The following is a 19,081-nucleotide window of genomic DNA, read 5'->3' on the forward strand; positions in this document are numbered from 1 at the left end:
GGGGTTTGCTTACTTCCTTTGCTGCCTCCTTTAATATAACTGGATAGATCCCATCCACCCCGGGTGCCTTTTTTATGTTTATCCTCAACAATTTCTCCTCCACTTTCCTCTCAGTTATTAGAAAATCATCTAGCTCACTGCCAATGTTTACTTCACCTACGACATTCCCCTTCCTGAATAACTCCTCATGTGTGAATGTAGATGCAAAATACTCGTTTAGATTGTTAGCCACCTGAGCTGGATCCTCAACTGTTGAACCATCAACATCCAGTGGACCAATCTGATTCATCCCTTTCCTTCTTGAGTTTAAATAGGTAAAGAACTCTTTTCTGTTTTTCTTTGCATCCTTTGCCAAGGATTTCTCATAATCTGCCATTGCCTGCCTAATCTCCTTTGTGACTTGGTTACAGACCAACTTATATCTATCATAGGCTTCCACGTCACCCATTAATTTGTATGTATCCCATGCATTTTTCTTCTCTGCCATATGTCTCATTAGTTCATCTGACAACCATTTAGGCCTGAACCTTGAACAATATTTCTTGGTTGGTATGTAAAGCCTGGTAGCTTCCAAGATTAGTTCCTTGAATGCTTCCCATTTTGAATTTGCTGTTGGTAACATCATCAGTTGGTCCCACTGTATAGAATTTAAATACTGTCTCAGACCAGCATAGTCTCCTTTACGAAAGCAAAAACCCTTCCCTTTACCTCTGATGGTAGTTACCTCCTTGAGTAAATCCCACTTCAGCACACTGTGATCACTGCCACCCAGTGGTTCATTTATCTGCAGATTCCTAATGCATGAAGAATCACTACTGATAATCAGATCAAGAGTATTACTCCCTCTAGTTGCCTCCCGAACATGCTGGTGTAGAAAACAATCATCCAATAAATCCACAAAAGCCTTGCTAGTGTGTGAGTGACCAACCCACAAATTCCAGTCAATATCTGGGAAATTAAAATCCCCCATTATAAGACTCTCTGATTTACTGGCCCACTCTATTTCCCTGTACAGTATCTTATTATACTCATCAGAGTCATTAGGCCTATAGCACACTCCTACTCTCAATTTTGATTTACCTATGCTTATGTCACAGATACCGGTGTTTGTAGGTTTTCGGTAGATGCTAAATTAGATTTTATTCGAGTCCCGAGTAAGCGTGAAATTTAGAAAGTTTAATGACTTTGTATCCGTATCCTCCCTTTCCAATGTAAATTTGAGTCTAGAATGAATATTATTAAATGAATGCAAAATGTCATGGATAGTACTACTATCAGTAATAACTAAAACATCGTCTAAATATCTCCCATAGTATGTGATACGGGGTCGAAAAGGTGTCAAATGTATATGCTCAATCGTTGAGAGATAGATCTGACATTAAGCCGCTCAGGCTCAAACCCATTGGCAATCCAAAAATTTGTTTGTACACCTTGTCTCGAAAGGTGATATAGTTGGCCTCAACTAACAGTTTAATTAAGTGAAAAATTTCCTTAATAGGTAGCTTCGTATAATTAATCGGTATCCAGTTTTTATTTAACATATCCCAAATAATATCTAATGTGTATTCAACATTTACATTCGTATATAACGAGGTAACATCTAGTGAGAATAAATTGTCATTGTTGCCAAGTCTACAGTCTTTAAGATTATTAAATAATGTATCGTAGTTCTTAATCCCAAATTGTATTACCTGTCTAAAGGGTTTTATAATGCTATATACATGTGTGGCTTGTTTGTTTGGTTTTTTTTTTAAGGAGCATTAGCAACTAAGGCCATATTGCTCCGGGTCATGCGGTGGTCATTCCCTGACCTTTCCGCATCCTCCACATTTGGTGGTGACGGGCTCGAACCCCGGTTTAATCAAGAAGCGTGTGCTATGCACTGCTGCTCCTTCCCACCTGGCTATGGAGACGCCACACACATGTGTGGCTAAGGATGAAAATGCCGAGTTCCTGTAGGAAACAATAGGTCGAATAGGAAATCCAGTCATGTGTAATTTTACCAGATCGAAAAGTGCAGGAATATTGTATGTTTTGGCCTTCAATTCTTTTAACTGGGCTATAGTAATGTAGTCGTTTTTTTTTTCGATACGTGGTTAACGTTTTATTGTATTGATTGACCAAATTGGTAAACGGTGCCGGGTCTACTTTAAGATAAGTGGAGGTATCTGAAACAACTGAATCCAACTTATTAATATAATCAGGTTTATCTAGTATTACCACTGTATCTCCTTTATCTGCCCTCTGTATAATAATGTCCTTATTTCCCCAAAGTTCTCATAAAGCTGAACTCCTCTTATTATTTTACAAATAGCATAAAATTATAAAAATTAGGAATTGTATATAAATTTCATTGCACATAATGCATAAATTTCAAAATTAAAGAAATGGATATTTTAATCGTCATCACTGTCTTCAGAAAAAATATTTTGTAGATATTCTTTATTTACGAGTGGTCGGATGTCGTTATCACTTGAAATCTCTTCGATATTATTTGTATAATTCTCAATGGGTACTTCAGCTGGTTTTCTTATAAAAAAGTCGGTAATAAGACCTTGCTTACCATTATGCTGCAATTTTTTTATTAAGTTCATAATATGGAGCTAAACAACTGTCCAATCGTCTTTTGAATTTTTCTGAGTGCTCTATTGAGGGATAATTATCCATAAAATAACTTCCTAACTTTTGTGCCAAATTTAATCCTTCTGCTAATTTCTTTAGACTGAACTCTTTAACGGACTCAGCACAATCAGAATCTTCAGTAGAACTTTCCTCCTCATTTAAATCTGTGTCTTCATCAATTAATTCATGAATTTCATTTTTAACCATATCGAAAAATCCCTTGCCACCACAAATGTGCGCCAGGTTTGTTATACGACTTAGTTCAGCATCCACAGGAGGTACGAAATTTTAATTAAGGTCAACACCAGGCCGTATTTTTTTCCAGCAACCTTTCAGTGTAGAGGGTTTTAACTCTTTTACACAGAGAAAAACTTTTACACAATTAAATATTGAAAACTCTTTCCACACTTGAGGCAGTGTCATGTTTGGATTACATTCCATTTTTTCCAAAATTAATTTGAATGTTTGACGAATATAATATGCTTTAAATATTGAAATTATCCCTTGATCAAGGGGTTGAATAAGTGACGTTGTATTAGGCGGCAAATAAATTATTTTAATATTCGGATGGGTTACATTTTTGGAGTGCCCTGGCGCGTTATCTAAAATTAGTAAAATTTTAAAGTCGATATTCTTTTTCTTTGTATATCTTTCTATATCAGGCACATAACAGTTAAAAAAACAATTTTCAAATATGCTAGCTGTAAGCCATGCCTTTTTGTTGGCTCTCCAATAAACAGGGAGGGTGGACTTGTCAATTGCTTTCATAGCACGAGGATTTAAAGATCGGTTAATTAACATTGGTTTTGTCATGTAATCACCTGACACATTACTACAAAACAGTAGGGTAATTGTGTCTTTAGAAACTTTGAATCCAGGAGCTGTTTTTTCATTTTTTGATATATAAGTGCGTTTTGGCAATTTTTCCCAGTTTAACCCAAAATTCGTCTGCACTGAATACCTGGTCTGGACTATATCCACCTTCTCCAATGATTTTTAAAAGTTCTTCTGGGAATTTTCAGGCAGCATCTACATCTGTTGATGCTGATTCTCCTTGGAGCTGAAGATTATTCAAAGAAAATCGCTTTTTAAAATTTTCGAACCAGCCCTTACTGGCACAAAATTCATGCTAAGAGCTTTCTTCTGAAAAATCTTGTTCAAGTTCTTTTAAATACTAATAAATTTTGAGGGCTTTTTGTTTAATAAGGTTTCCACTCAAAGGCATTTTCTTGTGAGTTCCAAACCATTAGAGTTTTCTCCATTTTTTCCATTAAAATATCACATACACGAGCAACATGTTCTGCACTTATCGTTGACCCAGCAATAACACTATCTCTGATTTTCTGCTCATTTTGTTTGATTGTACGACTTGTTGATTCATTTAAATTCAAAGTCCTTATAACAACTCCTTGTTTTTCTCCATTTTTCAACCAATCCAAGATTTTAATTTTTTCTTCGAGAGAAATGAATTTTCTTTCCAATGTTGGGTTTTTTCCTTTTGCAGTTTTGGTAGCCATTACTATAAAAAATAAATTTTTTTACCTAAATTTTTTTCACATTAATTATGAATGTAACTTACCAGAAAAGAAAATGCTCAGCTTAAGATCAACTAATTATGATTTTTAATGCACTTTCCTGGCAGAAATACTTTATACGTTAAACAGTTGACCCTACACAAAAGAAATTGCATGTGCATGCCAAGGGGTATTCCCTGAATAAATTCACTATTTATAACTACTTGCGCAACAATTAACTCTTTATAAGGTAAAAAATTGGCACTACACAAAAAAATGTATGTACGTACTTGTGTGTTTCCCCTTATATAAATTCAGTTCTGGCAACCACACCGTTATACGAGCAGACACAAATTTAATGAATATAAAGTTTAATTTTTAAGTCGCGTGGTAAAAGTGTGCGAAAAGAAGCGATACAATTTGTAGATCGCAATAAATCGAAACCACGACCGTGTCATACAAGGGTAGCCACAATTTATAAACCACGTTGTATAGGTACCGCGTTATACGAGGGTTACCTGTATTTATAAAATAAATATACCACGGGACCATAATGCATAGCTTCTCCCTACACCTTTTACAATTATTTTCATGTGAAACAGCAGTAAACACTGTTTTCTGATTTGCATTGATCTTCATTTTAAAATGGTGAATAAATGAAAATTGGAGAGCATGGATAGGCGAAATGAGAAGGGATTTTTGATTTTTTTTTTTTTTGCTGATGCTGTATAAGCTTGCTTTCTAGCATCATTTGCCATTACAAATACTATTATTACTGTTATGGAAATAAGGTAATTCCATATTATTTCATCAAATAAGGTAAATCCATAATCCATCACCTGTAAACCACAATATTTATATAAACTATGTATATAAATCCACACAAAAAAAAAAAAAAAAAATTACTTTGTTCAGATATTTATCAATGGTTTTGACTTTTGAAAACAAGGAAAGATCTCACTCAGTAAGAAAATGTTATCAATTTTTGTAACAAAAGCAAGAAACTATTTGAGAAAAACACCTATAATACAATTAGATTACTTGTTATAAAACAGTATTTATGAAAAATAAATCAGTCAACTACTGAGTGCTGGGTGCTCAGCATGAAGAGTCTGTAGTCACGAATGGTCGTTAGTGTAGTATCTCAAATAGAGAGCTTTATGGTAACTGAAAAAAAGTTTCTAGTATCCCGGCATGACCTACAACTGAGGAACTAACGAAAACATTGTCTATTTGAGTCTTTCCAGTTGTTGTGAATGACAAGGGTGGGAGAAGCGACTGGCAGGTGAGGGCTGTGCATGACCCAGCACAGGCACCTCCCCACCACTGCTGCCTCAACACTGGCTCTCTGAGTACCTCCTTGCCAGGACAATCCAGCTTTGAAAATTGTTAAAAAATACTTCTCATCACAAAATTTACAAATGACCTTTATAGAATTATTAACTAACTATTTAGCAACCTTTTTGTCACCAAAAGGAGAGTTACTTAGCACAAAGAAGAGTGCTACTAAGCACAATAAAAAATTGGTTTTTTAATTTTAACACAAAAAGTAAATGATAGATTTCAATCGGAATAGTTTACCCCTGATAAGCATCAAATAACGCATAGCCAGTGGTGAGCTATAGTGGGCTCGCATGGGCTCTCGAGAGCCCATTGTTATTTTTTTTGAGAATTTGTAAGCCCATTGTTGAAACGATTTTTATTTTACAAATGAAATCCTGAATTTAATTATTGAGTATCTACAGTTGGAACTACAGTAAAATGCTGGGGGCCCATCCCCAGCATTTTAATGGCACAATTGACCAGTTATGTATTTTAAAATAGCTTCATTTTTGAGCTAATTACAGTTGGACCTCTGTTTAACGAACTCCTTCATAGCGAATTTTTTTGAATTCCTTTTGGTTTCTATGGAAACATTTAAAATAATTTCCGTAAAACAAACGGATTACGATAGACAACTTTGTGAGCATTGTCCTCACCTTAAAGGCCAGAGGTGAGGACAATGCTCACCTCTGGCCTTTAAGTAATTAGAAAGCGGAAATTAAGGGTGAAAGGGATTATCGTCCCTTTCACCCACAACGTTAATGATGTCCGTAAAACCTATGCAGCCACATTCTGAGAAGTCGAACTAGTTAATATGCTTTCCATAGCCAGTCAGAGGATTAAGAAGATCCCCACCACGAATAATAGCTTCTGGTCAACCTGTGTTGTGGTTCCTCTTTACTCCGACAAGAAATCATGTTTTTCAGAGAAGTAAGTGATCCACGCATTTCAGTAAATTTCTCCATCTATGTTTACATGGTCACAGTAGCTGAATATCTGAGTGATTCCGATATTTTGCCCAGTATTCAAAGAACTAGTGACAGTAGCAACATAGGGGGAGACTGAGGTAACTAAGATATTAAGTAAACATTCCAAAGATGAAATGTTGGCAGATTTGGAAACTGCGTCGAGACTTTCACTGGAAGAAAATGCTCCAAAATATAATGACATACAGGCAATTGGAAGGCAGTTTATTAAAAAAAAAATGTATCACCAATCTCCAAAAAACAAGCGCGAGTTAAGGATGATTGCTACAGAACTTGATGTGGAAACTATAAAGATCGGTCGTGTGTTCGGGCCATGATGGGCAGCTTGTAGCTTATGGACGGCAATGGAGGGTTGGAGGAATTATCCCGCTTTGCGCAAACATAATCGTAATCGAATCAGAAAGTTAATTAAATATTCTGGATTATTAAACCGACTTTCCAATCTGGAATTTCTTAACGATTTAGCACTAATGATCGACATCCTGCAGGAGCTCTCTTACCTTTCAGAAGCTTTACAGAATCACTATGGTAAAAGCAGATAAATTAATTATTCTATCAATGCTATCGCTAATTTGAAAAATTCTGAAGGAAATTATGAAGCTAAAATTGAGAGCATGTTGAAGTTGGAAGAATTTGAAGGAATTGAAAGTAAGAACACATTTAAAAATTTACCTCGTGACACATTAGCATTAGCATTAACATTAGCATTAGCATTAGTAGAGGCATTTGATGCAAGAAAGCAAGCTTATGCAGCATCAGCCAAAAAAATAAAATAAAATAAAATAAATAAAGAAATAAAAAATAACCACTTCCACTTCACCCCTCTGTTGGTTCGAAATACCTGTCCAGCTGAGCCTTAAACTTATTTAGGCTATCAACTTCCACGACAAGGGATGGAAGTCTATTCCAGCAACCAATCACCCGCTGGCTAAAGGCAAATTTCCTCACGTCTATCCTACATCTGTCTTTCCTCAATTTGAATTTATGCCCTCTCAGGTGATTATTCTGAGCAAGAGGAAGAATCCCATCTTAATGCAACAGAGTAATTTTAAATTAAAAAAAGAAAATAATGATACTATTGACGGTGAGGAATTGAAAGAAATTTTAAACATATGCTATCTGGAATCGTGGAATATGAAAGAAACTCCATGGCAAGATGGTGAAAAACGAATAAGAAATTTAAGTTTTCTGATAAAATATGAAATAAAAATTAATGATTTTAGAGATTTTGTCGAAGACAGTTTATCTTTAAAATTGAGTGAAATTCCCTCTTCAATTAAGAAAGCCAGAAATATCTTTGAAACCACTGCGATTAGCAGTGCTTTCAGTGTAATGAATAATATTGTATAAATGAATGAATAAATGTTGACAATTAAACACATTGCAGATTATGATGACCATACATCTAAACCGAAAACCACTGCTTCAATTTGATCCGGATCGTTACGTCAAATCATTTCTCTATAATCACTGCTCAGCTATTGAGCAAAGCGGAAGATCGACAACAAATATTAATAAAGTAAATTGTATATGGCAAGTTTTAGAATAAATTTTTCTTAAATATTTGTATAATAATTTTTTTATGTAATCTGTGATTATTGTGTACCTTTTCTAGAAGAGTTTGTTTTTTATGTACTATTTGTTTTTTATTTTTATATCGTAGAATGTTTTGTCATAAGGGAAATATTTTGTGTTATTTTTTATTCGCAATATTAAAATTTTATCATGAAAATAAAATGCATCCATTATATTTCTCTAGTTAAAAAAAAAAAAGAGACAGAGAGACGAATAAAAAAAGTGGCGCATGTACCAAGCTCACACGGTAGATGCTTTTTTCTTCACATTTCTTTTAGGTACTGTATTTTGATTTGTATACTGATTATGAAATAAAAGAGCTTTTGTATTGTAAATATATAATTAAACTTTCGCAAATTTTTATAATTTCTAAAAGACAAGATACAATGGATTTATGATAACTAAAGTAATTGATGTATACCTGCGATTGCAACGTATCTAAATGACTCTAGAAAACAGCGTCGATTGAAGTACTTTGTAGTTGAAACGACATACGCAGCGGTTCGGGGGAACCTAACAATGGAATGTTACGAAAATGCGAGACGAAAAAATAAATTGTTGACAAATATTTGTATTGTTGCAGTCATACTTACTTCAGGAAGTATGATTGTGACGTCCTACTATTAAAAGGTTAGAACTCGAAATACTATCGTATCCAGATATCACCGTAAAGAGGGAGGGGGGGATGAGGACCAGGCTGACTCGAGATATCACACCGGTCACGAAAAATGTGTCATGTGCTCTAATTACACTACTAGCACCTCTGGTGGAAGCCTGCCGTGCATGATGTCACTTCTGTGATGTCATCCATGGCAGGAATCCCCAAGGATGTTTCATATCAAAAAGTCGGCAAAACCGCGAGCTCATTGTTAAAGTATTCACACCTCACCACTGCACATAGTTAATGTGATTTTTAAATTTTTAGCTCCATTAGCGATGGAAATAGAGGGGGGGACAGAAAAATTACTCACATTTTCCTGTCTCACGCCATTTTTAATTTTAAATTTATTTAAAAATTATATTTTAAATCTACTCGTTGAGCTCTTTCCAATGGTGTATAATAAGCTATAGGTTGTTGACAACATTTTTTGTTCCAACCCACATTTTACCCCTCCATTTCTCAGACAAATTTTTGTCAACATGATCAATATGGCATTATGTTGACCCACATGATGTACAAACCCATGCAAAATTTCAAGTCAATAGGTTGTGTTGTTCCAGAGATACAAAGCTGTGACAGACAGATGGACAGATAGACAGACAACTGAGTGACATTATAAGGGTCCTTCGTTAAACTATGGATCCTAAAAAGAGGACAGCAAAATTTCAAAGTTTGCTATCAGTAGTACCGAAATAAAATTTATTTTATTCAGTTATTTATATAAGGTTTTGACTTCTGAAAACAGGGAAAGATCTCAGTAAGTAAATGTTATCAATTTTTGTAACAACAACAACACCAATAACAGCAAAAAACTATTTGGGAAAAACACCAATAATACAATTAGATTACTTTTTATAACAGCATTTATGAAAAAAAGAGGATAGCAAAATTTCAAAGTTTGGTACCAGTAGTACCGAAAACAGAAAGAAATTTTCACATGCACGACTTATTAGCACATCATGATGCAGCAAGCAAAACTAAATTAGTAAATGCATGTGTCCACAGTACTGAAGGCAGTTAAAAAGATGGCAGCACAGAGCAAAGAGGAGTTAGGAAGCAGAGAAAGCTGGACAACTTACTGTATAACTTACTAAAAGCAAGATAGAACTCGTTGATATTCAGTTTCCCATCATGGTCTGCATCATCAAAGAGCAACATATCAGCAAGGATACAGGATGTAGATAGCTGTCCCAGGTGGTCCCTCTCTGCTACTTGCCACAGCTCTTCAGCCTCCAACTGTCCATTATTGTTCTGATCATAGTGAGAAAACATAATACTGACCAGATATTCGTTTCCTGCAAAAAAATAAAATAAAATAAATACACGTATATATATTTACAGATATGATATAATATTTTGTACTGTTTTTAGATACTGGAACCCTGTATGTTTATCTTCTTATGGACATTAAGAATTATAGCCAAGAGTATGTACAGGGTTCTGAGTTCTAAAAACAATCAAGTGAAAGGAACAGAAAACATTCTTACTAGTTATGAAGTAACTGCATGTAGGTTGCTAAGATTAATATGATGAAACAGGATTTTGGCATGCACCTTTTTAAGGGTGTATGCCAAAATTGGCTAAATCTTTAAAAAAAAACTACCCTCGCATGCTCCTCTTTAATTTTTGGCAATATTCAAGACATTTCTTGAATAATCACACAATTTCGTCAGTACGTCACCACTCTTGACTTCAAACAAATCAGTGCATGAATACAGATATTTACTGAATGGCGTGACGTCACTACATGCTTAGCAGAGAGAAAGAGCATGTGCAGGTCACGACAATGTGGATTCCTGGAATGATGGTGTTTCGAAATTTGAAAATTTTTTTATTGGAAGGCTCTGAAATCCATGCTCAAAAAATTTGTATGCATGTCATAGGTCCGCCACCCTTGTTCTTCAGGGTGGCCACAAAGTGCCGTTACCCCTATTTGAAATTGGAAAATACAAATCAATTTGCACTACTACAACATAACAATTATTTATAGCAATACCAACAAAGAAACATAAAACAACAAGTTTAATAACCCAATGGATCAGTATGTTTCAAATACAGGTAATTTGCTGACAAGTTCTGTGGGAACATCCTTCACATCATTTTGGGGAGTACAGCATTTTTAAGGCAAATCTTACAGCTTCTTTGAGCTCATCAGTGGTATTAAATCTTTGTTGTGCAATATTATCCTTTATGAATTCCCATAATGAACTTTCACATGTTGATAGGTCAGGGCTTCCGGGTGGCCATTCAAGGGAAGCTGGGAACATGGGTGACCCCATGGCCAATCCAAGATCTTGGTAACACCTCATTGAGATATTCATATAAGCAATAACAATATGCTGGCACTCCATCGAAAATAATTTTCAAATTCACATAATCTCTTCCAAAACTACGAATTATGAACACTAATAATCCTAAGCGAGGGGAACAAAGGGGTGTCCCTTTGTTCCCCTCACCAGTCTTGTTAACCTTCAATGTACTCGTTCTAGCAACTCTATATCCTTCCTAAATTGATGCCTCCAGACCTGCACGCAGTACTCAAGGTGTGGGTTGACCATTGCTTTATACAATGGGGTAATCACTTCCTTATCCCTACTGGAAAAATTCCAGCAAAAGCCCATGAGCTGTCCTGGCAGCCTGTCTGCACTGTCAGAAAACTTCATATCTGACTGCACAATTACCCCCAGGTCTTTTTCATTCTCCACTTTCCTGAGTGTAGGACCACACAGTTGGTACATCTCTCTGGGGTTACTTCGACCCATATGCAGTACTTTGCATCTGTCAATGTTAAACTTCAGTTGCCACTTTTCAGCCGATCTGCCCAACTTTTCTAGATCCTGTGGCAGTAGCATATTGTCATTACCGTCCTTAACAACCCTTTGTATCACTGCAAACTTTGACATTAAGCCTGATATACCTTCATCAATATCACTGATAAATATAGAAAACAACACTGGACTGAACACCGAACTTGGGGTACTACACTAATAACATTAGTCCATGAAGAGCAGTGTCCACTGATTACCAATCTCTGTCTTCTCCCACTCAACCATCCTTTTATCCATTGTAGCAACTTGCCCTCAATACCATGCTGCGCCAATTTGCACAGTAGTCTTCCATGTGCAACAGTATCAAATGCTTTCCTGAAATCCAAGTATATGATATCAAAATTATTTTTGATGTGAAAACTTCTATGGTGGCACACTAGAGTAAAATCGATTGGAAACGAAATTTTCTTGTAACGGAAATGACGCAATTGATTGGTAACAAAATTTTCTTGTAACGGAAATTATGCAATTGATTGGTAATGAAGAAAGCTGATCATTTAGATTTTAAATGGTGTAACTTCCAAAATGGCACCAACGATGCTAACTCAGTCACTAACATTGATTCGGTAGGGTAAGTAGTTGATTCAGTAGAGTAAGTTCATACTTAGATATGGAAATGGCGTCGCTTCTTAAAGGCGGCTAACTCAGTCACTAATGTTGATTCGATACAGTAAGCCGTAGGTGGTAATATTATGAAGAATAAAAGCTTCGAAGCCACCGAAGAAGCTTCTCATTTCAAAAAGGAACGAATTCAAAAACACAGAGAACAAAAAAAATGTAGACTTTAATAAAATCTGCAGATTTTATTAAAGAATATTCTTTCACACAAAACCATTTCATTGCTTAACATTTAAACGGCTTTGATTCAAGAACGCAACAATAAAACAATCACTTCAACAAACAATAACTTCTTGCAGTAGTTTGTGGTTATGGCATCATACTTGTCTAAAAATAGATTTCACTAACTATTGAATTGTACAGCTTCTCAGGCTTCAAAATAAGACGTTGGTGGTAGAATACCTCAATACAGCATTGTGAATTATTTAACTACTCCATGGCACCTACACTTTGCCAATATACAGAACTGAACCCTTGACGTTTGAGGTTCCACAAGTGACTTGTCCATTCGTTGTCCTGATCTGAATTTCACAAAACGCTACCGGAATGCCGAATCAGGGTGAGACCAGTAAGGTTTACAGTACTTTGACTGATAAGGTGGTGGCTGCATTGAAGAAAGTATAGCCAAATTAGAACTGCTATGAACTGGCTGAAAGTTGCACAGTATGGACGACTTTCAGGCTAAAAGAGTATATTCTATTAATTTTGTTAGTAATTTGCGAAAATCGCTGCTGACTGAAACTGAATAAACTATTGATTTGTTTTGAAGATGACTTAGAGAAGTATGACTGAGAGAAGTATGCAAGAATAAAAGCCTCAAAGCCCAGAAGAAGCTTCTCATATCGACAAAAGAACGAGTTCAAAAACATAGAGAACAAAAAAAAATGCAGAGTTTAATAAAATCTGCTTCTCAAGATTTTGATCTACATCAGGCCCGGGCAAACTATGGCCCGGGGCCCGCTGCACATTTTTGTGTAGCCCGCAAGCTTTAATTGTATTTTCAAAAAAGTTTACTTATTTTATGCTTTTGTGATGCCTTTTTGAAAAATAAATTTGTATATGTAATAAATTATAGAATTTGTCGACTTGTAAATTGTTTTATCATCTCTGTATTGTTCAAATTGAGATAGAATTTGAAATTGTGCGCGAACCAGAGCAAGCCAACGGGCGCTTTTATAACGGTATAATTTGCAATTATAAACTAACCGCACGAAACTATGGTAACAGACAACCAGTGACGACGACAACGGCTTTGTTGCGGTGGCAGAGTAATAGGGTAGGACTGCTGACTGGCCACAGTTCCAATCTGTTTTCTCTGACGGTCATCCTGCAGTTAGTTTTTTTGCATTATCATCTTGGTGGCAGTAGCGATAAAAATAATATTTAAGCCCTTTTAAAAATGAATAAAAAACGAAAAATTCAACAAGAGCATCGTGTCTTCAATGAAAAGTGGAACACAAAATATTTTTTGCTAACATAAATAACGAGACTATTTGTATCATCTGCCGGGAGAGTGTCTCAGTGTTGAAAGAGTACAATATTAAAAGACATTTCACTACTAAACATTCCGAATATGGTGCCAATTTAACTCCGGAAGCGAGAAAGAAAACTGCTGATGGACTGATTCAAAATTTATCTAGACAACAAAATGTGTTTACGCAGGTAACTAAGGAACAAGAAGCTACTGTAGAGGCAAATTTTGTTATTTTTCATATAATTGCAAAAAGCAACGAGCCTTTTACTGATGGAGACTATATTAAAGAATGTATGACTGAAGCTTGTGGAATTATATGTCCTGAAATTAAACATAAATTTGAGAATATAAGTTTATCTCGGCGAACCGTAGTAAGAAAAACTGACTGTATTGATACAAATTTGAATGAGCAATTATTATCAGTATTAGAATCCATAACATGGTACTCAATAGCTCTTTACGAAAGTAACGACCAAAAGAATACTGTGCAGTTATTAATTTTTATACGTGGATGTACCTCTAATTTTGAAATTATTGAAGAGCATCTTTCAATGGAATCTCTTAAAGACCAAATGGGAGCTGATATATTTGAAAAAGTTGAAAAATGCTTAACAAGATATAATTTACAATGGAAAAAAATGGTAAGCGTAACAACTGACAGAGCACCAAGTTTGAAAGGTAAAAATGTTGGAGCGTTAAAGAAAATTCAGCATAAAATTTGTGAAAATTATCCTGATTATAATTTAATTACAATTCATTGTATTATACATCGACAAGTATTATGTAAAAGTGTGTTAAAAGTTGAACATGTCAGATCTTGTATTATTAAACTAGTAAATTTAATACGATTGAGGGGCCTGAAACACAGACAATTCGTTAATTTTCTTCAAGATATTGAATCCGAGTACACAGATATTCCTTATCATAGCCAAATTCGATGGCTTAGCTTAGGAAAAGTTCTTCGGCGAGTATGGGATCTTAAAGATGACATTTTATTCTTAAAACTGAAAAATATTATGGACTTTCCGAAATTAACTGATAATAACTGGATTTGTGATTTTGCGTTTACCCTGGACATCGTGACACACTTAAATACTTTCAACACCGTGTTACAAGGGAAAAATTTATACGCCCATGATATGGTAAAGCGTTTGAATGGATTTAAATTAAAACTCCAGTTGTTCCTTCAACATTTATTAATTAACAAGGTAGACCACTTTCCAACCATGAAGTTGCTGAAGATTCCAGAAAATAAATTTGAAAAATATTGTGAAATTATCAACGCTTTGAATGACGACTTTTCATGAAGATTTGCGACTTCCGAAAAATTGAGACAAGTTTGGCAATAGTGCGCGACCCATTTTCAATAGAAATTGATAGTGCACCGAGTGAACTACAGCTTCAGATTATAGATCTGCAGTGTGATACCAATTTAAGGGAATTGCACTGTCGTGAGGAAATCTGTAAATTTTACAATACTCTTAATTCGGACAAATTCGATGAACTTAAAAGATTTTGCCCGAAAAATGTTGGTTATTTTTGGATCAACCTGCATATGAACAAACATTTTCCATCATGAATCTAAATAAAAATTCTTTACGATCAAGCATCACTGATGATAATTTACAAGCAGTTTTAAGAATCTCAACTACAAAATTAACACCGGAAATTAAAAAAAATGGTAAAAGATGTAAAACAGTTCCATTCATCCCATTAAATTCTTGGTTGTTAGAGAATAATTTTTTGTTATATTTCTTCTTCATGATAACAAATAATATATATATCTAAAAATAGTATTTTACGTGTGGCCTGCCTTCTTTTTGAATTCCTAATGTGGCCCTTCAGCCAAAAAGTTTGCCCAGGCCTGTTCTACATCAACTTATCATCAAGACATTGGACCTTTGACATAACAAAATTATATTCAAGAATTTCTTGAAGATTTCGATCCAGAAGATTTGAGTTCAAACGAATTACCTGAGGATTTTCAATTGATTCCTGAACTGGCTAGACAGAGTATACTGCAACAACCGGCTTCGACTGCATCATACAAAAAGAAACAAAATCATATTTCAGATCCCTCAACCTATGCAAGAATAAAAGCTTCAAAGCCACTGAAGAAGCTTCCCATGTCGACAAAAGAACAAGTTCAAAAACATAGAGAACAAAAAAAAAAAAAATAGAGTTTAATAAAATATGCTTCTCAAGATTTTGATTTACATTGACTTCTCATCAAGAAGCTGCTTCAGAGCCATACTGGTTTTGAAGGATTTCCAGGATCATCTGCTGTGGGTTGACTTGCTAGAACCAAGGCTTGTCGGTTTGGTATGGCTAAAGAAATCGACTTAGAAGCTGTACCAATCACAAGAATAAGTACAAGTGTTTTGTTGAATAACAACAGAACGATCTCAGCTAAACAAAATCATTTTCCACTAATACCGGCTTGTGCTATTACCATCCATAAATCTCAGGGAGGTACTTTTGATTCCATAGTTTATGAATAGGAGAAATGTCACGAACAACAACTAGTTTATGTTGCATTATCTCGAGTTACCGATATCAACGATCTTTACATTATTGCTGCAAATGGAGAAAAGAAATTTTATCATGGACTGAGAAACACTACATCCACTCTTGCGCTTCAAGCTGAAATGACCACGTTGTCAAGTAATCCTCTATTTACCATGCAAGGTACTTTATACAAGTTCATCAGTAAATGACAAGATCTTTCCATTCTAACATTAAATTGTCAAAGATTATGTGCTCACAGTGACGATCTCACTGATACAGTCAGGCCGACCGGGCTAGCAAGGTGGGTAAAGTGCCTGCCTGGCAACCCAAAGGTTGTGGGTTCGATTCCCGCCTCGGGCTTGGATCAAAGTACTGCAAAAACCTTGGGAGGTGCATTATGGCCACAGAAGCCTATGCGCCAACAACTACCAAAAAAAAATAAACTGATGCAGTCACAAAACAATCCAATTTACTTCTACTTTCTGAAACGTGGTTAAATAACAAAGAAGAAGTAAGCATACCTAACTTCGATTGTGTCATTCAATTCAAATGAGAAGATCAACAAGCTGGTGGTGTAACAGTTTATCATAAGAGAGAAAATTGTACTCATGTTGTTACTTCTCATGTAAGAAAGCAAGCAAGAAAGCAAGCAAGCTGATGCTTATACAGCATCAGCTTGCTTTCTTGCATCACATGCCTCTGCTAATGCTAATAAATCACTTCCATATGAGAAGTAACAACATTAGTACGATTTTCTCTCTTATGATAAACTGCTACACCACCAGCTTGTTCATCTTCTCGTTCAATTCAAACGACACAATCGAAGTTAAGTATGCTTACTTCTTCTTTGTTATTTAGCCACGTTTCAGAAAGAAGAAGTAAATTGGATTGTTGTGTGACTGCATCAGTTATCGACAAACTGTTGGAGACATTTATGCAGCTGAATGCCATCTTCCTGATGGTCAAACGATACTGTCGGTAGTCATTTACATTTCACCTAACCAAAAGATCGAACATATCATTGAATTCATCCATTTCATTTTAATTCCTTACACGACTGAAGGAGCTACATTGCTACAACAATTTTCTCACAAGAAATGCGACCGAATACCAATGATACTTAGTGGAGATTTCAATGTTAATTTTGCAGATACTCAATCCAAATGGAGATTTCAATGTTAATTTTGCAGATACTCAATCCAAACCTTTGACTGGTTTCTTAGAAAATAAATTTGGACTAATGTTAAATACTTCTAGATCTGTATTGAATACTAATCATGGAACTATAATTGATGCTGTTTCAAAGACATTTACACTCTTTACAATCTCAAGTGTATGTATCATATTTCAGCTATCACAAACCCATTGTAAGTAAATTACCTAATGAACATGTATTGCAACTTAAAATTCATGAAACTGTCAAAAAAAAAATAAATGCTTTAAAATGTTAAACGTGTTAGGATTCTTTTCATACTAAACCCCTTTAACCTCGTCCAAGCCAAGGATGTTTTCAAATAAAATAAAACATCTTTCATACGTATAGGGTACACACAGTGTTTTTTTTTTTTGCATCCAGTTCCTTTGTGACCATATCATAGTATCCAATCAAACTGGTCAGACAAGACTTCCCCTTAATAAACCCATGCTGTGTCTGGATTATTATGGCAGTCTTGTCTATATGATTCTGCAATGCTTCTTTAACCAGTGACTCCATTATTTTCTCCAGAACAAAAGTCAAACTAACAGGTCTATAATTACTTGTGTCACCCTTTTATCCCTCTTTCTGAATTGAAGATACCTTTGCACATCTCCAGTCTGTGGGGACCTCCCCTGACATTGTTAAATATGATTAAATTCTGTGCTACTCTAGAAGCCTAAAAATACAGAGAAAAACTAACAAAGCATGTCCATTACAAGGGTCCTGTATGGTTGGGAAGCATAATAAACAAATAATTGGATAATCTCCAATTGATAAATTGCAAAAAAAAATTACATAGAGCTTTCAGGAAACAATGCTTTCCTTCTTCAGCATGGAAATAGTGGCTGCTCCATGCACTTGTTCTTATATGGATTATTGCATGGACTACTTCTTAGAGCTGAGAGTTCTATGTTTACTTGGTTGGAATGCTGATTATAAGATGATCACTGCATGCACAGACTTATATATAATAATAAATAATAAATATTCATTTATTGCAAATACAGCAAGCCCATCACAGCACATGGCTAGGGGCAGGTAAAAATACAACGGGAAGGACATAAAATAATCGAGTATATGTACATAGCAGATTTTATATAGATATTAACAATGCCTAGGAATTTTAGTTATGAATTTAAAAATTGCAGAACAGTTATGAATTTTAAAAAAATTGCAGAACAGGACATTTGGCTTTCAGTTGCAATTACTGGGTTGGATTATTTTTCTTCATTTTATCGGAGATCTGACTCCTGTAGGCTTCAGAGTTGATTAACCTGTTGCAATCAATGTTGTGATGATTTATGAGGTGAAGAGATGCATTGGGGAACATTCTGTCCACTTGTTTGAGCCTGGAGAGGTTGGATTTGAATTGCTGGTTTCTTGAATTTTCCCTGTTGGGGATAGCTATTATATTGGCTAAGTTTGGTGAATCGCATGCAGAGGTGATTAACTTTGCAAGAAGCATGACTCCAGACTCGTTGATCATCTGTTGCAGAGGCTTTGTTTTTAGGTTTTTATAAAGCTGTTGCCTGGATATTGTATGGGGAAAACGAAGCTCACTATTGAGTCATCTAAGAACCCAATATTCTAGGGCAAGAAATTTCTTGACGGTTACTTGAGGAGTACCAGACCAGATTTCGGAAGCATAGGACAGAATGGGAAAGATGCATCTCTGAACATGCTTAATGACTGTTTTTCTGTCTTGAATCGCTGCTGTTTCTTGTTTGATTAACCATTTTGCTTTTTGAATTTTTTGAGCAACATATAAATAGTG

At 35.3% G+C, this 19,081-nt stretch overlaps 1 protein-coding gene across 2 annotated transcripts in view; it reads right to left on the minus strand.

Moving 5' to 3' along the window:
- LOC150083734 (follistatin-related protein 5-like) overlaps positions 1-19,081 on the minus strand; it is a 494,649-nt gene that overhangs the window by 118,327 nt on the left and 357,241 nt on the right. Inside the window, exon 6 of one of the 2 annotated variants that reach the window (XM_090378180.1) lies at positions 9,773-9,976. In XM_090378180.1, coding sequence (XP_090234306.1) covers positions 9,773-9,976 — 204 coding nt within the window. Of the gene's footprint in view, positions 1-9,760; positions 9,977-19,081 lie in introns of both variants that reach the window. The other variant, XM_090378179.1, reaches the window with a different exon arrangement.

Source organism: Mastigoproctus giganteus, chromosome 7, assembly GCF_048544385.1.
Source record: "Mastigoproctus giganteus isolate SK-2022 chromosome 7, ASM4854438v1, whole genome shotgun sequence".
Lineage (NCBI taxonomy): Eukaryota > Metazoa > Arthropoda > Arachnida > Uropygi > Thelyphonidae > Mastigoproctus > Mastigoproctus giganteus.